The sequence below is a fragment of the Argopecten irradians genome, chromosome 3, assembly GCF_041381155.1.
Source record: "Argopecten irradians isolate NY chromosome 3, Ai_NY, whole genome shotgun sequence".
In the NCBI taxonomy this organism is placed as follows: domain Eukaryota; kingdom Metazoa; phylum Mollusca; class Bivalvia; order Pectinida; family Pectinidae; genus Argopecten; species Argopecten irradians.
This window is the reverse complement of record NC_091136.1, coordinates 70,150,480-70,172,741: the sequence shown is the minus strand read 5'-3', so window position 1 is coordinate 70,172,741 and position 22,262 is coordinate 70,150,480. Positions and strand designations below refer to the sequence as shown.

The 22,262-nt window shown below is 43.6% G+C and overlaps 1 protein-coding gene across 1 annotated transcript in view; it reads left to right on the top strand.

Annotated features, from left to right (window-relative positions):
* The first annotated feature begins 4,709 nt into the window (after positions 1-4,709).
* The window catches only part of LOC138319848 (probable ATP-dependent RNA helicase spindle-E), a 36,021-nt gene continuing 18,468 nt past the window's right edge, over positions 4,710-22,262 (top strand). Inside the window, exons 1-5 of the mRNA XM_069262978.1 lie at positions 4,710-4,777; positions 5,817-5,853; positions 16,542-16,682; positions 20,679-20,768; positions 21,085-21,207. Of these exons, the coding sequence (XP_069119079.1) occupies positions 4,710-4,777; positions 5,817-5,853; positions 16,542-16,682; positions 20,679-20,768; positions 21,085-21,207 (459 nt within the window). The remainder of the gene's footprint in view (positions 4,778-5,816; positions 5,854-16,541; positions 16,683-20,678; positions 20,769-21,084; positions 21,208-22,262) is intronic.

Below are 22,262 nucleotides of genomic sequence, written 5' to 3'. Positions count from 1 at the left end.
GTCACTGAGGTAACATTATCTGGGTCACTGAGGTAACATTATCTGGGTCACTGAGGTAACATTATCTGTGTCACTGAGGTAACATTATCTGGGTCACTGAGGTAACATTATCTGTGTCACTGAGGTAACATTATCTGTGTCACTGAGGTAACATTATCTGGGTCACTGAGGTAACATTATCTGTGTCACTGAGGTAACATTATCTGGTCACTGAGGTAACATTATCTGGGTCACTGAGGTAACATTATCTGTGTCATTGAGGTAACATTATCTGTGTCACTGATGTTACATTATCTGTCACTGAGGTAACATTATCTGTGTCACTGAGGTAACATTATCTGTGTCACTTTATCTGTGTCACTGAGGTAACATTATCTGTGTCACTGATGTTACATTATCTGTATCACTGAGGTAACATTATCTGTGTCACTGAGGTAACATTATCTGGGTCACTGAGGTAACATTATCTGGGTCACTGAGGTAACATTATCTGTGTCACTGAGGTAACATTATCTGTGTCACTGAGGTAACATTATCTGTGTCACTGAGGTAACATTATCTGTGTCACTGAGGTAACATTATCTGTGTCACTGAGGTAACATTATCTGTGTCACTGAGTTAACAATTATCTGTGTCACTGAGGTAACATTATCTGTGTCACTGAGGTAACATTATCTGTGTCACTGAGGTAACATTATCTGTGTCACTGAGGTAACATTATCTGTATCACTGAGGTAACATTAGCTGTGTCATGAGGTAACATTATCTGTGTCACTGAGGTAACATTATCTGTGTCACTGAGGTAAATTTATCTGTGTCACTGAGGTAATATTATCTGTGTCACTGAGGTAACATTATCTGTGTCACTGAGGTAACATTATCTGTGTCACTGAGGTAACATTATCTGTGTCACTGAGGTAAAACATTAATATCTGTGGGTCACTGAGGTTAATATTATCTGTATCATGAGGTAATATTATCTGTGTCACTGAGGTAACATTATCTGTGTCACTGAGGTAACATTATCTGTGTCACTGAGGTAACATTATCTGTGTCATTGAGGTAACATTATCTGTGTCACTGAGGTAACATTATCTGTGTCACTGAGGTAAAATTATTCTGTATCACTGAGGTAATATTATCTGTGTCACTGAGGTAACATTATCTGTGTCATTGAGGTAACATTATCTGTGTCACTGAGGTAACATTATCTGTAATCACTGAGGTAACATTATCTGTATCACTGAGGTAACATTATCTGTGTCACTGAGGTAACATTATCTGTGTTATCTAGAGTAACATCTGTGTCACTGAGGTAACATTATCTGTATCACTGAGGTAATATTATCTGTGTCACTGAGGTAACATTATCTGTGTCACTGAGGTAACATTATCTGTGTCACTGAGGTAACATTATCTGTATCACTGAGGTAACATTATCTGTATCACTGAGGTAATATTATCTGTGTTCACTGAGGTAACATTATCTGTGTCACTGAGGTAAATTATCTGTGTCACTGAGGTAACATTGATCTGTGTCACTGAGTAACATTATCTGTGTCATTGAGGTAACATTATCTGTGTCACTGAGGTAACATTATCTGTGTCACTGAGGTAACATTATCTGTGTCACTGAGGTAATATTATCTGTGTCACTGAGGTAACATTATCTGTGTCACTGAGGTAACATTATCTGTGTCACTGAGGTAACATTATCTGTATCACTGAGGTAACATTATCTGTGTCATTGAGGTAACATTATCTGTGTCACTGAGGTAACATTACTGTGTCACTGAGGTAACATTATCTGACTGAGGTAACATTATCTGTGTCATTGAGGTAACATTATCTGTGTCACTGAGGTAACATTATCTGGTCACTGAGGTAACATTATCTGTGTCACTGAGGTAACATTATCTGTGTCATTGAGGTAACATTATCTGTGTCACTGAGGTAACATTATCTGTGTCACTGAGGTAACATTATCTGTGTCACTGAGGTAACATTATCTGTGTCACTGAGGTAACATTATCTGTATCACTGAGGTAACATTATCTGTGTCACTGAGGTAACATTATCTGTGTCATTGAGGTAACATTATGTGTCACTGAGGTAACATTATCTGTGTCACTTGAGGTAACATTATCTGTGTCACTGAGGTAACATTATCTGTGTCACTGAGGTAACATTATCTGTGTCACTGAGGTAACATTATCTGGTCACTGAGGTCATTATCTGAGGGTAACATTATCTGTGTCACTGAGGTAACATTATCTGTGTCACTGAGGTAACATTATCTGTTCACTGAGGTAACATTATCTGTGTCACTGAGGTAACATTATCTGTGTCACTGAGGTAACATTATCTGTGTCACTGAGGTAACATTATCTGTGTCACTGAGGTAAACATTATCTGTATAACTGAGGTAACATTATCTGTGTCACTGAGGTAACATTATCTGTGTCACTGAGGTAACATTATCTGTGTCACTGAGGTAACATTATCTGTGTCACTGAGGTAACATTATCTGTGTCATTGAGGTAACATTATCTGTGTCACTGAGGTAACATTATCTGTATCACTGAGGTAACATTATCTGTGTCACTGAGGTAACATTATCTGTGTCACTGAGGTAACATTATCTGTGTCACTGAGGTAACATTATCTGTGTCACTGAGGTAACATTATCTGTGTCACTGAGGTAACATTATCTGTGTCACTGAGGTAACATTATCTGTGTCACTGAGGTAACATTATCTGTGTCACTGAGGTAACATTATCTGTGTCACTGAGGTAACATTATCTGTGTCACTGAGGTAACATTATCTGTGTCACTGAGTTAATCTGTGTCACTGAGGTAACATTATCTGTGTCACTGAGGTAACATTATCTGTGTCACTGAGGTAACATTATCTGTGTCACTGAGGTAACATTATCTGTGTCACTGAGGTAACATTATCTGTGTCACTGAGGTAACATTATCTGGGTCACTGAGGTAACATTATCTGGGTCACTGAGGTAACATTATCTGTGTCACTGAGGTAACATTATCTGTGTCACTGAGGTAACATTATCTGTGTCACTGAGGTAACATTATCTGTGTCACTGAGGTAACATTATCTGTGTCACTGAGGTAACATTATCTGTGTCACTGAGGTAACATTATCTGTGTCACTGAGGTAACATTATCTGGGTCACTGAGGTAACATTATCTGTGTCACTGAGGTAACATTATCTGTGTCACTGAGGTAACATTATCTGTGTCACTGAGGTAACATTATCTGTGTCATGAGGTAACATTATCTGTGTCATTGAGGTAACATTATCTGGGTCACTGAGGTAAATATCTGGGTAACAGGTAAATTATCTGGGTCACATGAGGTAACATTATCTGTGTCACTGAGGTAACATTATCTGTGTCACTGAGGTAATATTATCTGTGTCATTGAGGTAACATTATCTGTGTCATTGAGGTAACATTATCTGTGTCACTGAGGTAACATTATCTGTGTCACTGAGGTAACATTATCTGTGTCACTGAGGTAACATTATCTGTATCACTGAGGTAACATTATCTGTGTCATTGAGGTAACATTATCTGTGTCATTGAGGTAACATTATCTGTGTCACTGAGGTAACATTATCTGTGTCACTGAGGTAACATTATCTGTGTCACTGAGGTAACATTATCTGTGTCACTGAGGTAACATTATCTGTGTCACTGAGGTAACATTATCTGTGTCACTGAGGTAACATTATCTGTGTCACTGAGGTAACATTATCTGTGTCACTGAGGAAAAATTATCTGGGTCACTGAGGTAACATTATCTGTGTCACTTGCCGGGTAACAATTATCTGTGTCATTGAAACGGTAACATCTGTGTCACTGAAGCAACTTTATCTGTGTCACTGGAAGGGTAACATTATCTGTATCACTGAGGTAACATTATCTGTATCACTGAGGTAAATATTATCTGTATCACTGATGGTCAACATTATCTGTGTCACTGAGGGTAAACTATTATCTGTGTTATCTATTGTTAACATTATCTGTCTGTGTCATTGAGGTAACATTAATCTGGGGTCACTGAGGGTAATATTATATCTGTGTCACTGTGGTAATATTATCTGTGTCACTGAGGTAACATTATCTGTTTCTAGTCACTTGAGGGGTAAACATTAGCTGTGTCATGACGGGTTAACAATTATCTGGTCTTTGATGGTAACATTATCTGTATCACTGATGGGTCATATTATCTGGTGTCATATGATTCAAACAAACATTATCTGTGTCACTGAGGTACACACTTATCTAGTGTCATTGATGTTAACATATTGTGTCAATGATGGTTACATTATCTGTGTCATTGAGGTAACATTAATCGGGTCAATGAGGGTTAACAGTTATCTGTGTCACTGAGGTAAAACAATATTGGGTCATGAGGTAAACATTATCTGGTCACTGAGGTAAATTATCTGGGTCACTGAGGTAACAATATGCTGTTGTCACTGTAGGTAAACATTATTCGGTCACTGACGGAACATTACCTGGGTCACATGATGGTAACATTATCTGGGTCACTGAAGTAACATTATCTTTGTCACTGAGGTAAACCAGTATCTGTGTCATTGAAGTTACAGTATCTGTGTCATGAGGTAACATTATCTGGGTCACTGAGGTAACATTATCTGGGTCACTGTGTAACATTATGGGTCCACTGAGGTTAAATAAACCTATCTGTACCAACTGGGGTATCATTATATCTGTGTCACTGAGGTATATTATCCTGTGTTCACTGGAGGTAACATTATCTGTGTCACTGAGGTAAACCATTGCTGTGTCATTGAGTTAACATTATCTGTGTCACTGCGTGGGTTACCAATAATCTGTGTCACTGAGGTAATATTATCTGTGTTACTAAGGGTAACTTTATATGGGTCACTGAAGGTCATCATTATCTGGTCAACTGAGTAACATTATCTGTGTCACTGAGGTAACATTATCTTTGAGCACTGAGGTAATGTTTAATCTGTGTCATAGAGTCGGTAACACTATGCTGGTCTTTGAGGACATAGACATTATCTGTCGTCCCTGAGGTTTATAACCCATTTTTTTTTTATCTGTGTCACTAAGTTAGGTAAACATTTAACTTGGTCACTGAGGTAACATTATCTGGAGTCCACTGAGGTAAACATTATCTGATGTCACTTGAGGTAACATTATCTGAATCACTGTGAGGTAATATTATCTGTGTCAATTGAGGTAACATTATCAGTGTCTTTGAGGTAACATTATTCTGTGTCACTGAGGTAACATTATCTGGGTCACTGAGGTAACATTTATCTGTGTCACTTCGGTAACATTATCATCTGTGTCACTATTCGGTAACATTATCTGGAGTCCACTGAGGTAAACAGTATTATCTGTAAGGTGTCACTGAAGTTAAGGTTTATCTGTGTAGAGCACAGGTGTATCTGTCTCCAGGTAAGTACATCAGAGAGAGTTAACTATAAAACACACTGGTAGGGGTCCATCTGGAACTCCAGTCTTAACCAGGTGTCACTGAGGTAGAAGCATTATCTCCAGGGTAAGTATAAAACAGAGAGAGTTAAACTAATCTAAGTACACACTATGGTAGGGGTCCATGGCTGTCTTAACCAGGGTACGAGAGCACTCTTAACCAGGGAGTCTAGGTAAGTACAAGGAGAGAGAGTTAACTCTATACACACTGGTAGGGGTCCATGGCTGTCTTAACCAGGGGAGAGCACTCCAGTAAGTACTCAGAGAGAGAGAGTTAACTATCACACACTGGTAGGGGTCATGGCTGTCTTAACCAGGGGAGAGCACTCCAGGTAAGTACACAGAGAGAGAGTTAACTATAACACACTGGTAGGGGTAATGGCTGTCTTAACCAGGAGGAGAGCACTCCAGGTAAGTACACAGGAGAGAGTTAACTATAACACACTGGTAGGGGTCCATGGCTGTCTTAACCAGGGGAGAGCACTCCAGGTAGTACACAGAGAGAGTTAACTATCACACACTGGTAGGTGTCCATAGCTGTCTTAACCAGGGGAGAGCACTCCAGGTAAGTACACAGAGAGAGAGGTAACTATAACACACACTGGTAGGGGTCCATGGCTGTCTTAACCAGGGGAGAGCACTCCAGGTAAGTACACAGAGAGAGTTAACTATAACACACTGGTAGGGGTCCATGGCTGTCTTAACCAGGGGAGAGCACTCCAGGTAAGTACACAGAGAGAGTTAACTATCACACACTGGTAGGTGTCCATAGCTGTCTTAACCAGGGGAGAGCACTCCAGGTAAGTACACAGAGAGAGAGTTAACTATCACACACTGGTAGGGGTCCATGGCTGTCTTAAACCAGGGGAGAGCACTCCAGGTAAGTACACAGAGAGAGTTAACTATCAACTCACTGGTAGGGGTCCATGGCTGTCTTAACCAGGGGAGAGCACTCCAGGTAAGTACACAGAGAGAGTTAACTATAACACACTGGTAGGGGTCCATGGCTGTCTTAACCAGGGGAGAGCACTCCAGGTAAGTACACAGAGAGAGAGTTAACTATCACACACTGGTAGGGGTCCATGGCTGTCTTAACCAGGGGAGAGCACTCCAGGTAAGTACACAGAGAGAGTTAACTATAACACACTGGTAGGGGTCCATGGCTGTCTTAACCAGGGGAGAGCACTCCAGGTAAGTACACAGAGAGAGAGTTAACTATAACACACTGGTAGGGGTCCATGGCTGTCTTAACCAGGGGAGAGCACTCCAGGTAAGTACACAGAGAGAGAGTTAACTATCACACACTGGTAGGGGTCCATGGCTGTCTTAACCAGGGGAGAGCACTCCAGGTAAGTACACAGAGAGAGTTAACTATAACACACTGGTAGGGGTCCATGGCTGTCTTAACCAGGCGAGAGCACTCCAGGTAAGTACACAGAGAGAGAGTTAACTATCACACACTGGTAGGGGTCCATGGCTGTCTTAACCAGGGGAGAGCACTCCAGGTAAGTACACAGAGAGAGTTAACTATCACACACTGGTAGGGTCCATGGCTGTCTTAACCAGGGGAGAGCACTCCAGGTAAGTACACAGAGAGAGTTAACTATCACACACTGGTAGGGGTCCATGGCTGTCTTAACCAGGGGAGAGCACTCCAGGTAAGTACACAGAGAGAGTTAACTATAACACACTGGTAGGGGTCCATGGCTGTCTTAACCAGGGGGAGAGCACTCCAGGTAAGTACACAGAGAGAGAGAGTTAACTATCACACACTGGTAGGGGTCCATGGCTGTCTTAACCAGGGGAGAGCACTCCAGGTAAGTACACAGAGAGAGTTAACTATCAACACACTGGTAGGGGTCCATGGCTGTCTTAACCAGGGGAGAGCACTCCAGGTAAGTACACAGAGAGAGAGTTAACTATCAACACACTGGTAGGGGTCCATAGCTGTCTTAACCAGGGGAGAGCACTCCAGGTAAGTACACAGAGAGAGTTAACTATAACACACTGGTAGGGGTCCATGGCTGTCTTAACCAGGGGAGAGCACTCCAGGTAAGTACACAGAGAGAGTTAACTATCACACACTGGTAGGGGTCCATGGCTGTCTTAACCAGGGGAGAGCACTCCAGGTAAGTACACAGAGAGAGTTAACTATAACACACTGGTAGGGGTCCATGGCTGTCTTAACCAGGGAAGAGCACTCCATGTAAGTACTCAGATAGAGAGAGTTAACTATCACACACTGGTAGGGGTCAATGGCTGTCTTAACCAGGGGAGAGCACTCCAGGTAAGTACACAGAGAGAGTTAACTATAACACACTGGTAGGGGTCCATGGCTGTCTTAACCAGGGGAGAGCACTCCAGGTAAGTACACAGAGAGAGTTAACTATAACACACTGGTAGGGGTCCATGGCTGTCTTAACCAGGGGAGAGCACTCCAGGTAAGTACAGAGAGAGAGAGTTAACTATAACACACTGGTAGGGGTCCATGGCTGTCTTAACCAGGGGAGAGCACTCCAGGTAAGTACTCAGAGAGAGAGAGAGTTAACTATCACACACTGGTAGGGGTCCATGGCTGTCTTAACCAGGGGAGAGCACTCCAGGTAAGTACACAGAGAGAGTTAACTATAACACACTGGTAGGGGTCCATGGCTGTCTTAACCAGGGGAGAGCACTCCAGGTAAGTACACAGAGAGAGTTAACTATCACACACTGGTAGGTGTCCATAGCTGTCTTAACCAGGGGAGAGCACTCCAGGTAAGTACACAGAGAGAGTTAACTATCACACACACTGGTAGGGGTCCATGGCTGTCTTAACCAGGGGAGAGCACTCCAGGTAAGTACACAGAGAGAGAGAGTTAACTATCACACACTGGTAGGGGTCCATAGCTGTCTTAACCAGGGGAGAGCACTCCAGGTAAGTACACAGAGAGAGTTAACTATCACACACTGGTAGGGGTCCATGGCTGTCTTAACCAGGGGAGAGCACTCCAGGTAAGTACACAGAGAGAGTTAACTATAACACACTGGTAGGGGTCCATGGCTGTCTTAACCAGGGGAGAGCACTCCAGGTAAGTACAGAGAGAGAGAGAGTTAACTATCACACACTGGTAGGGGTCCATGGCTGTCTTAACCAGGGGAGAGCACTCCAGGTAAGTACACAGATAGAGAGAGTTAACTATCACACACTGGTAGGGGTCAATGGCTGTCTTAACCAGGGGAGAGCACTCCAGGTAAGTACACAGAGAGAGAGAGTTAACTATCACACACTGGTAGGGGTCCATGGCTGTCTTAACCAGGGGAGAGCACTCCAGGTAAGTACACAGAGAGAGAGTTAACTATCACACACTGGTAGGGGTCCATGGCTGTCTTAACCAGGGGAGAGCACTCCAGGTAAGTACACAGAGAGAGAGAGTTAACTATAACACACTGGTAGGGGTCCATGGCTGTCTTAACCAGGGGAGAGCACTCCAGGTAAGTACTCTGATAGAGAATTAACTATCACACACAATGGTAGGGGTCAATGGCTGTCTTAACCAGGGGAGAGCACTCCAGGTAAGTACACAGAGAGAGTTAACTATAACACACTGGTAGGGGTCCATGGCTGTCTTAACCAGGGGAGAGCACTCCAGGTAAGTACACAGAGAGAGTTAACTTAACACACTGGTAGGGGTCCATGGTGTCTCCGGGAGCTCAGTACAGAAGGAACTACTGGTAGGGGTCCATGGCTGTCTTAACCAGGGGAGAGCACTCCAGGTAAGTACACAGAGAGAGTTAACTATAACACACACTGGTAGGGGTCCATGGCTGTCTTAACCAGGGGAGAGCACTCCAGGTAAGTACACAGAGAGAGAGAGTTAACTATCACACACTGGTAGGGGTCCATGGCTGTCTTAACCAGGGGAGAGCACTCCAGGTAAGTACACAGAGAGAGAGAGTTAACTATCACACACTGGTAGGGGTCCATGGCTGTCTTAACCAGGGGAGAGCACTCCAGGTAAGTACACAGAGAGAGTTAACTATAACACACTGGTAGGGGTCCATGGCTGTCTTAACCAGGGGAGAGCACTCCAGGTAAGTACACAGAGAGAGAGTTAACTATCACACACTGGTAGGGGTCAATGGCTGTCTTAACCAGGGAAGAGCACTCCATGTAAGTACTGAGAGAGAGAGAGTTAACTATAACACACTGGTAGGGGTCCATGGCTGTCTTAACCAGGGGAGAGCACTCCAGGTAAGTACTCAGAGAGAGAGAGTTAACTATCACACACTGGTAGGGGTCCATGGCTGTCTTAACCAGGGGAGAGCACTCCAGGTAAGTACACAGAGAGAGTTAACTATAACACACTGGTAGGGGTCCATGGCTGTCTTAACCAGGGGAGAGCACTCCAGGTAAGTACAGAGAGAGAGAGGTTAACTATCACACACACTGGTAGGGGTCCATGGCTGTCTTAACCAGGGGAGAGCACTCCAGGTAAGTACACAGAGAGAGTTAACTATAACACACTGGTAGGGGTCCATGGCTGTCTTAACCAGGGGAGAGCACTCCAGGTAAGTACAGAGAGAGAGAGAGTTAACTATCACAAACTGGTAGGGGTCCATGGCTGTCTTAACCAGGGGAGAGCACTCCAGGTAAGTACACAGAGAGAGTTAACTATCACACACTGGTAGGTGTCCATAGCTGTCTTAACCAGGGGAGAGCACTCCAGGTAAGTACACAGAGAGAGAGTTAACTATAACACACTGGTAGGGGTCCATGGCTGTCTTAACCAGGGGAGAGCACTCCAGGTAAGTACACAGAGAGAGAGTTAACTATCACACACTGGTAGGGGTCCATAGCTGTCTTAACCAGGGGAGAGCACTCCAGGTAAGTACACAGAGAGAGTTAACTATAACACACTGGTAGGGGTCCATGGCTGTCTTAACCAGGGGAGAGCACTCCAGGTAAGTACACAGAGAGAGTTAACTATAACACACTGGTAGGTGTCCATGGCTGTCTTAACCAGGGGAGAGCACTCCAGGTAAGTACACAGAGAGAGAGTTAACTATCACACACTGGTAGGGGTCCATGGCTGTCTTAACCAGGGGAGAGCACTCCAGGTAAGTACACAGAGAGAGTTAACTATAACACACTGGTAGGGGTCCATGGCTGTCTTAACCAGGGGAGAGCACTCCAGGTAAGTACACAGAGAGAGAGTTAACTATCACACACACTGGTAGGGGTCCATGGCTGTCTTAACCAGGGGAGAGCACTCCAGGTAAGTACACAGAGAGAGTTAACTATAACACACTGGTAGGGGTCCATGGCTGTCTTAACCAGGGGAGAGCACTCCAGGTAAGTACACAGAGAGAGTTAACTAACTAACACACTGGTAGGGGTCCATGGCTGTCTTAACCAGGGGAGAGCACTCCAGGTAAGTACACAGAGAGAGTTAACTATAACACACTGGTAGGGGTCCATGGCTGTCTTAACCAGGGGAGAGCACTCCAGGTAAGTACACAGAGAGAGTTAACTATAACACACTGGTAGGGGTCCATGGCTGTCTTAACCAGGGGAGAGCACTCCAGGTAAGTACACAGAGAGAGTTAACTATAACACACTGGTAGGGGTCCATGGCTGTCTTAACCAGGGGAGAGCACTCCAGGTAAGTACACAGAGAGAGAGAGTTAACTATCACACACTGGTAGGGGTCCATGGCTGTCTTAACCAGGGGAGAGCACTCCAGGTAAGTACACAGAGAGAGTTAACTATCACACACTGGTAGGGGTCCATGACTGTCTTAACCAGGGGAGAGCACTCCAGGTAAGTACACAGAGAGAGAGTTAACTATAACACACTGGTAGGGGTCCATGGCTGTCTTAACCAGGGGAGAGCACTCCAGGTAAGTACACAGAGAGAGAGTTAACTATCACACACTGGTAGGGGTCCATGGCTGTCTTAACCAGGGGAGAGCACTCCAGGTAAGTACACAGAGAGAGTTAACTATAACACACTGGTAGGGGTCCATGGCTGTCTTAACCAGGGGAGAGCACTCCAGGTAAGTACACAGAGAGAGTTAACTATCACACACTGGTAGGGGTCCATGGCTGTCTTAACCAGGGGAGAGCACTCCAGGTAAGTACACAGAGAGAGAGAGTTAACTATAACACACTGGTAGGGGTCCATGGCTGTCTTAACCAGGGGAGAGCACTCCAGGTAAGTACACAGAGAGAGTTAACTATAACACACTGGTAGGGGTCCATGGCTGTCTTAACCAGGGGAACACTCCAGTAAGTACAGAGAGAGAGAGTAACTATAACTCCAGGTAAGTACTACAGATAGAGAGAGTTAACTATCACACACTGGTAGGGGTCCATGGCTGTCTTAACCAGGGGAGAGCACTCCAGGTAAGTACACAGAGAGAGTTAACTATAACACACTGGTAGGGGTCCATGGCTGTCTTAACCAGGGGAGAGCACTCCAGGTAAGTACAGAGAGAGAGTTAACTATCACACACTGGTAGGGGTCCATGGCTGTCTTAACCAGGGGAGAGCACTCCAGGTAAGTACACAGAGAGAGTTAACTATAACACACTGGTAGGGGTCCATGGCTGTCTTAACCAGGGGAGAGCACTCCAGGTAAGTACACAGAGAGAGTTAACTATCACACACTGGTAGGGGTCCATGGCTGTCTTAACCAGGGGAGAGCACTCCAGGTAAGTACACAGAGAGAGTTAACTATAACACACTGGTAGGGGTCCATGGCTGTCTTAACCAGGGGAGAGCACTCCAGGTAAGTACACAGAGAGAGAGAGAGAGAGAGAGAGTTAACTATCACACACTGGTAGGGGTCCATGGCTGTCTTAACCAGGGGAGAGCACTCCAGGTAAGTACACAGAGAGAGAGAGTTAACTATAACACACTGGTAGGGGTCCATGGCTGTCTTAACCAGGGGAGAGCACTCCAGGTAAGTACACAGAGAGAGAGAGAGTTAACTATAACACACTGGTAGGGGTCCATGGCTGTCTTAACCAGGGGAGAGCACTCCAGGTAAGTACACAGAGAGAGAGTTAACTATCACACACTGGTAGGGGTCCATGGCTGTCTTAACCAGGGGAGAGCACTCCAGGTAAGTACACAGAGAGAGTTAACTATAACACACTGGTAGGGGTCCATGGCTGTCTTAACCAGGGGAGAGCACTCCAGGTAAGTACACAGAGAGAGTTAACTATCACACACTGGTAGGGGTCCATGGCTGTCTTAACCAGGGGAGAGCACTCCAGGTAAGTACACAGAGAGAGTTAACTATCACACACTGGTAGGGGTCCATGGCTGTCTTAACCAGGGGAGAGCACTCCAGGTAAGTACACAGAGAGAGAGTTAACTATCACACACTGGTAGGGGTCCATGGCCTGTCTTAACCAGGGGAGAGCACTCCAGGTAAGTACACAGAGAGAGAGTTAACTATCACACACTGGTAGGGGTCCATGGCTGTCTTAACCAGGGGAGAGCACTCCAGGTAAGTACAGAGAGAGAGAGAGTTAACTATAACACACTGGTAGGGGTCCATGGCTGTCTTAACCAGGGGAGAGCACTCCAGGTAAGTACACAGAGAGAGAATTAACTATCACACACAATGGTAGGGGTCAATGGCTGTCTTAACCAGGGGAGAGCACTCCAGGTAAGTACACAGAGAGAGTTAACTATAACACACTGGTAGGGGTCCATGGCTGTCTTAACCAGGGGAGAGCACTCCAGGTAAGTACAGAGAGAGAGAGTTAACTATAACACACTGGTAGGGGTCCATGGCTGTCTTAACCAGGGGAGAGCACTCCAGGTAAGTACACACAGAGAGAGAGTTAACTATCACACACTGGTAGGGGTCCATGGCTGTCTTAACCAGGGAGAGCACTCCAGGTAAGTACACAGAGAGAGAGTTAACTATCACACACTGGTAGGGGTCCATGGCTGTCTTAACCAGGGGAGAGCACTCCAGGTAAGTACACAGAGAGAGTTAACTATCACACACTGGTAGGGGTCCATAGCTGTCTTAACCAGGGGAGAGCACTCCAGGTAAGTACACAGAGAGAGTTAACTATAACACACTGGTAGGGGTCCATGGCTGTCTTAACCAGGGGAGAGCACTCCAGGTAAGTACACAGAGAGAGTTAACTATAACACACTGGTAGGGGTCCATGGCTGTCTTAACCAGGGGAGAGCACTCCAGGTAAGTACACAGAGAGAGTTAACTATAACACACTGGTAGGGGTCCATGGCTGTCTTAACCAGGGGAGAGCACTCCAGGTAAGTACACAGAGAGAGTTAACTATCACACACTGGTAGGTGTCCATAGCTGTCTTAACCAGGGGAGAGCACTCCAGGTAAGTACACAGAGAGAGAGTTAACTATCACACACTGGTAGGGGTCCATGGCTGTCTTAACCAGGGGAGAGCACTCCAGGTAAGTACACAGAGAGAGAGTTAACTATAACACACCTGGTAGGGGTCCATGGCTGTCTTAACCAGGGGAGAGCACTCCAGGTAAGTACACAGAGAGAGAGAGTTAACTATCACACACTGGTAGGGGTCCATGGCTGTCTTAACCAGGGGAGAGCACTCCAGGTAAGTACACAGAGAGAGAGAGAGTTAACTATAACACACTGGTAGGGGTCCATGGCTGTCTTAACCAGGGGAGAGCACTCCAGGTAAGTACACAGAGAGAGTTAACTATCACACACTGGTAGGGGTCCATGGCTGTCTTAACCAGGGGAGAGCACTCCAGGTAAGTACACAGAGAGAGAGAGTAACTATAACACACTGGTAGGGGTCCATGGCTGTCTTAACCAGGGAAGAGCACTCCATGTAAGTACTCAGATAGAGAGAGTTAACTATCACACACTGGTAGGGGTCAATGGCTGTCTTAACCAGGGGAGAGCACTCCAGGTAAGTACACAGAGAGAGAGGTAACTATAACACACTGGTAGGGGTCCATGGCTGTCTTAACCAGGGGAGAGCACTCCAGGTAAGTACACAGAGAGAGTTAACTATCACACACTGGTAGGGGTCCATGGCTGTCTTAACCAGGGGAGAGCACTCCAGGTAAGTACACAGAGAGAGAGAGTTAACTATCACACACTGGTAGGGGTCCATGGCTGTCTTAACCAGGGGAGAGCACTCCAGGTAAGTACTCAGATAGAGAGAGTTAACTATCACACACTGGTAGGGGTCAATGGCTGTCTTAACCAGGGGAGAGCACTCCAGGTAAGTACACAGAGAGAGTTAACTATAACACACTGGTAGGGGTCCATGGCTGTCTTAACCAGGGGAGAGCACTCCAGGTAAGTACACAGAGAGAGTTAACTATAACACACTGGTAGGGGTCCATGGCTGTCTTAACCAGGCGAGAGCACTCCAGGTAAGTACACACAGAGAGAGAGTTAACTATCACACACTGGTAGGGGTCCATGGCTGTCTTAACCAGGGGAGAGCACTCCAGGTAAGTACTCAGAGAGAGAGTTAACTATCACACACTGGTAGGGGTCCATGGCTGTCTTAACCAGGGGAGAGCACTCCAGGTAAGTACAGAGAGAGAGTTAACTATAACACACTGGTAGGGGTCCATGGCTGTCTTAACCAGGGGAGAGCACTCCAGGTAAGTACTCAGAGAGAGTTAACTATCACACACTGGTAGGGGTCCATGGCTGTCTTAACCAGGGGAGAGCACTCCAGGTAAGTACACAGAGAGAGTTAACTATAACACACTGGTAGGGGTCCATGGCTGTCTTAACCAGGGGAGAGCACTCCAGGTAAGTACTCAGAGAGAGAGTTAACTATCACACACTGGTAGGGGTCAATGGCTGTCTTAACCAGGGGAGAGCACTCCAGGTAAGTACACAGAGAGAGTTAACTATAACACACTGGTAGGGGTCCACAGCTGTCTTAACCAGGGGAGAGCACTCCAGGTAAGTACAGAGAGAGAGAGTTAACTATCACACACTGGTAGGGGTCCATGGCTGTCTTAACCAGGCGAGAGCACTCCAGGTAAGTACACAGAGAGAGAGAGTTAACTATCACACATTGGTATGGGTCCATGGCTGTCTTAACCAGGGGAGAGCACTCCAGGTAAGTACACAGAGAGAGTTAACTATAACACACTGGTAGGGTTCATGGCTGTCTTAACCAGAGGAGAGCACTCCGGGTAAGTACTCAGAGGGAGAGAGAGTTAACTATCACACACTGGTAGGGGTCCATGGCTGTCTTAACCAGGGGAGAGCACTCCAGGTAAGTACACAGAGAGAGTTAACTATAACACACTGGTAGGGGTCCATAGCTGTCTTAACCAGGGGAGAGCACTCCAGGTAAGTACACAGAGAGAGAGTTAACTATAACACACTGGTAGGGGTCCATGGCTGTCTTAACCAGGGGAGAGCACTCCAGGTAAGTACACAGAGAGAGAGTTAACTATCACACCCTGGTAGGGGTCCATGGCTGTCTTAACCAGGTGAGAGCACTCCGGGTAAGTACACCGAGAGTGTTAACTATAACACACTGGTAGGGGTCCATGGCTGTCTTAACCAGGGGAGAGCACTCCAGGTAAGTACAGAGAAAGATAATAGTCATGAGGTACGTTGATCTATATATTTATCTACTTCATCAATCAGGCGCATTACTGACTCTTGACCCTTGTTTTCTATCACAATTTGTTTGTGTTCACTTCACCCAGGTTTACAACCCTCCATTCTTAATTTGTGCAGTGCATTATGGGAGGTCTCTAAAGTTCAAGCGTTACTAATTTTATCTGACATATTTGCACCGTGACTAATGATTATTACTTAGTAAGGTATCTGACATGTGTTTTACTATAGAATTGACTTAAGTTCATGTCCCTTTAATACGCTCTTATTCAACTTATCTCACCCTTCCTATTTCTACTATAATTTTCCTTCTATGAATTTAAATACAGTTGATGACAGATTATGAATGTTTAGGTCTATTCGTGTGTTATGAGAGTAGTGGTTCCATTATGTGGTGATTTGTTGCAGCCATTGGTGGGACGTATCGCCATCGGAAGGTTGTGTGCTGCTCCTTTTCTAGATGAAGGGAGAGAATACTACCGGGCGAGAGTAGACAATGTAATTCGTACACAACTTCCTCACACTAACCAATTTCGCGAGTCACTTGAGGTAAGACTTCACTACTATAGGTGTGCATCATGTCCACTATCATCCGATCCATCGTCTGTCAGTTAGTCCTTCACACTGTTAATAATTCCTTATCTCAGAAAGTACAGAAGGCATCTTTCTATAATTTCATACCTGTGTTCCCCTTAGACCTTAGTTGTGCATCTTGCATTTTGAGACTGATCGGTCAAAAAGATGGCCGAATGGCAGTCATCTTGTACTGCAGTAGCCCATTATGTAAATCATACATCATTATTTGGTAGGCGAAGAACTGTCTGGGATCTCTTGTTATCCCCCACGAAACGCGTTTGCGGGGGATATTAAATTAGTCTCCTTTAGTGTGTCCGGCCGTCCCAGATTATTTTCTGAGCTATTACTAAAACACTGTTCAACCCAGCTTCTTTAAACTTTCTGTATACATCAGACTAGTGCCCTATAGGGCTGCAACCAACCGTATCACGATACATGCCTCTCGATTCGATTATTTTCGATATGTTTTGTGCCATCTTGCGTTTTCAACAGTTTTTTAGCCCACCATCATCAGATGGTGGGCTATTCAAATCGCCCTGTGTCCGTCGTCTGCCGTCAGTCGTCCGTTGTCCGTCCGTAAACAATGCTTGTTATCACTATTTCTTAAAAACTGCTGCAGGGATTTTGTTCAAACTTCACATGGAGGGTCCCCTTGGTCCATATTTGTGCCATACAGATTTTGAGGCTGATCGGAAAAACAAGATGGCCTCCAGGCAGCCATCTTTGCTTTTGGCAGTTGAAGTTTGTTATCGATATTTCTTGAGAACTACAGAAGGGATTTTGTTCAAACTTCACATGGAGGTTACCCTTGGTCCCTTGTTGTGCCATACAGATTTTGAGGCTGATCGGAAAAACAAGATGGCCTCCAGGCAGCCATCTTTGATTTTGGCAGTTGAAGTTTGTTATCAATATTTCATGAGAACTACTGAAGAGATTTTGTTCAAACTTCACATGGAGGTTACCCTTGGTCCTTAGTTGTGCCATACAGATTTTGAGGCTGATCAGAAAAACAAGATGGCCTCTAGGCAGCCATCTTTGATTTTGGCAGTTGAAGTTTTTTATCGATATTTCTTGAGAACTACTGAAGGGATTTTGTTCAAACTTCACATGGAGGGTACCGTTGGTCCCTAGTTGTGCCATACAGATTTTGCGGCTGATCGGAAAAACAAGATGGCCGCCAGGCAGCCATCTTTGATTTTGGCAGTTGAAGTTTGTTCTCGATATTTCTTGAGAACTACTGAAGGAATTTTGTTCAAACTTCACATGGAGGTTACCCTTGGTCCCTATTTGTGCCATACAGTTTTTGAGGCTGATAGGAAAAACAAGATGGCCGCCAGGCGGCCATCTTGGATTTTAATAGATAAGGTTTGATATCCCCATTTCTCAAGAATTGCTGAAGGGATCTTTCTCAAATTTGACATGTAGGTTCCCCTAGGGCCCTTGCTGTGCATATTGCATTTTTGGACCAATCGGTGAACAAGATGGCCGCAAGGCCGCCATCTTGGATTTTGATAGTTAAAGTTTGTTTTGGCTATTTCTCAGATAGTACTAAAGGGATCTGCCTCAAATTTCATATGTAGGTTCCCCTAGGGACCTAATTGTGCATATTGAATTTTGGGACCAATCGGTTAACAAGATGCCATCTTGGATTTTATATTCAAAGTTTGTTATCGCTATTTCTCAGAAAGTATTGAATGGGTCTTTCTCAAATTTCACATGTAGGTTCCCCTAGGGCCCTAGTTGTGCATATTGTGATTTGGGACCGATTGATCAACAAGATGGCCGCCAAGGAGTCATCTTGGATTTTGATAGTTGAAGTTTGTTATTGCTATTTCTCAGATAGTACTAAAGGGATCTGCCTCAAATTTCATATGTAGGTTCCCCTAGGGACCTAGTTGTGCATATTGAATTTTGGGACCAATCGGTTAACAAGATGGCCGCCAGGCAGCCATCTTGTATTTTGTTATTCAAAGTTTGTTATCGCTATTTCTCAGAAAGTACTGAAGGGATCTGTCTCAAAATTCATATGTAGGTTCCCCTAGGGCCCTAGTTGTGCATAGTGTGATTTGGGACCGATCGGTCAACAAAATTGCTGCCTGGCAGCCATCTTGGATTTTTATATTCAAAGTTTGTTATCGCTATTTCTCAGAAAGTATTGAATGGATCTTTCTCAAATTTCACATGTAGGTTCCCCTAGGGCCCTAGTTGTGCATATTGTGATTTGGGACCGATTGATCAACAAGATGGCCGCCAAGGAGTCATCTTGGATTTTGATAGTTGAAGTTTGTTACCGCTATTTCTCAAAAGGTACTGAAGCGATCTGTCTCAAATTTTATATGTAGTATGTTTGAAAAAATTTAAAAAGTAGAGAAAAGATCCATCTTTCCTTTGTCAGATATAGATCATTCTTTGGTGGGCGCCAAGATCCCTCTGGGATCTCTTGTTTACATCTGGATTTTAAAATGTACAACTAAAGCATTAATAAATCATACCTAAAAGAGACATTTTTGATGTTTGATGTAAACAAATTTCTCTAATTAAAAAAAAGGTAAAAAAAATTTGATGACTTGAGTTTAAGTATATGTAGCCATCTAACTGTAACAAAAAGTAATAATACTAAGTTCATATATTTGTATACTTGAAATATTTCTAAAGCAATCATTTACTTATTTAAATCAGAGATTTAAATAGTATATTTAGATATCTCTTTAAATTGATTGAACAGGGTTCAAAATTATAAATGATTATCATTTTATTGTGAGCTTGTTCTAGCTATATGCCTAAAATACTAATAAAAAATCTTTTGACCTACTAATTAAATTATTACATTTAATTATGTTTAAGAGAAAAAAAAATTCTCTGTGTTCATAAAATTTCAATGCAAATTGTTTTTATACTAGTAAAATTTATTGACATTTGAGTAGTAGGCCATATAACATTAATAAAATTTAACTTAAATCCGGATTTGTTATACCTATCCGACTCCTTTATTACAATTACCAAATGCCAAAATGACGGCCATTACGATTGCAAATTTTATGACTTCCATCAGACAATGTAGGCCTATTTAACACTGAAAACGTTAGTAAATCATTAACAAATGTGAAAAAATTTTGCTATTGATGTGATTCTTACTAGCTGTAGTCATTACATTTATTGTAAGGGCTTTAAATATTGGTAGCTTGTTTCCAAATCGGCCGCGACCAGCTGGTCGACTTCTGTAACAGACACACGTGAGTAGTGACACTAGCTCACTACCAGGTTAATAGGCTCGGCTGTTAATCAAAACAGGTGGTGGATGGTCAGAGAGTGTTCACACCTCTTTTGGGTCTGATAATCTTGATATGGCTAAGATTTATTGCTTCAAGTGTGAGTCTAAAGACTGCATGGTATCGAACCGAAACGGCAAGGCTGTATCGTAAAATCGTATCAACATACAAATATCACGATTCAATGTGTATCGCGATGAAGCATTTCAGCCCTAGTGCCCTAGTTGCGCCTTTTGCTGTTTTGGACCTTCCATTTTGAGAATTGTTTTCGTTACCATGGAAACTTTGTCAAAAATACCTAATTATTGTTGTTTCCTTTTGTTTCCGGACTAGTGTTCGAAACCGTTCAACACAGCTCCATGGAGCTTTCTGTATAAATAAGACAAGTACCCTAGTTGTGCCTCTTGCTGGTTTTTTCTGTTACAATAAAAACTACTAAATTACAGTTTCCTTTTGTTACCTGCTATTATTTTTTTTCAGTTTTACTATACTAGCACACATTTAAAGTTATACTTGAATAATTGTTACTTTGACCTTAATGTATTTGGGTTTTTATACCAACTGCGAGGCACGGGGGATAATGCCACCCTTTGCAGCTCCTTGTTTGTAATTGATAAAGAAATTGATTTGAATTAGAAATTTACTTAATTGTTTGATTGTTAATGATATTGTAATTGATATCTATGATGTTAAATGGCAGGTTTTCTTTGTGGACTATGGTAACTCAGCAGTTGTGTCACGAGAAGATGTACGAGAGTTACCTGATGTTGTCGCTGATGTCCCATTCCAGGTTAGTAACAGTTTACATCATCAGATGGTGGGCTATTCAATTTTTGGATTTTGATAGTTAAAGTTTGTTATCGCTATTACTCAGAAAGTACTTAAGGGATCGTTCTCAAATTTCATATGTAGGTTCCCCTAAGGCCCTCGTTGCGCATATTGGATTTTGGGACCAATCCATAAAAAAGATGGCCGCCAGGCAGCCATCTTGGATTTTGAAGTTTTTACCGCTATTTCTTAGAAAGTGCTGAGAAAAGAAGTCACACATGGTCAGATTTTTTATGTGTGTTAATTGCCTTGGTGAAGCAATCATGGTTACCTTGCAGGCTGTGGAGTGTTTCCTTTGTGGTATCCGACCATCGGTAATCAAGTGTCCAGATGGGCGGTGGACACAGCAGGCCTTCAATACATTCCAGAGTATGGTTCTGAATAAGGAGCTGTTTGGAAAGGTAGGTATTGTTACAATCATTAACTATGGTATAACCCCTTAATTCAAACTTTCTTTCCTTGATTATCCCCCATTCGTTGAATATATTTAATGGTTCCCTGTTCCTCTGTATACCGTATTTTCCGAGGGGTGTTAAGGGATGGCGAACATCAAGTAAACATTTTTGTGAAGATTTTTGGTACGGTATTCCAAGATGGCTGCTGGCCCACTTCCTGTTTTCAGGTTTTGGTCTCCGATCTCAAAGAAAATTGGTCTGTAGGGGTTTTAAGGGATGGCGAACAACATGCAAACATTTTCGTGAAGATTTTAGTATTCCAAGATGGCCGCTGGCCCACTTCCTGTTTTCATGTCCGATCTCAATGAAAATTGGTATATAGGGGTTTTAAGGGATTTAACAACATAAAAACATTTTCGTAAAGATTTTTAGGTCATCTGACCAAAGGTCAGGATGACCTATTGTCATCATGTTTCGTCCGTCGTCGTGCGCCGTGAGCCGTCCGCCGTGCGTAAAACTTTTTATTCAAAAGCCTACTCCTCCTAAACCCTTGAGTGAATTACATCCATATTTGGTATGAAACATCCTTGGGTAAGGACAATCATATTCTATATAAATGAGAAAGGTCCGACCCCTAGGGGCAGAGGGGCGGGGCCCCAAAATGGCAAATTTTCTTAATTTAAGCTTTTAAATCCTACTCCTCCTTCATCCTTGAATGGATTTCATCCATATTTGGTGTGAAACATCATTGGGGAAGGACAATCATATTTTATATAAATGAGCCTGGTCCGACCCCTAGGGGCTAAGGAGTGGGGCCCTGAAAGGGCAAATTTTCTTAATTTTAGATTTAAAATCCTACTCCTCCTTCATCCTTGGATGGATTTCATCCATATTTGGTGTGAAACATCATTGGGGAAGGACAATCATATTTCATATAAATGAGTTTGGTCCGACCCCAAGGAGCTGAGGGGTGGGGCCCCAAAAGAGCAAGTTTTCTTAATTTTAGCTTTAAAATCCTACTCCTCCTTCATCCTTGTATGGATTTCATCCATATTTGGTGC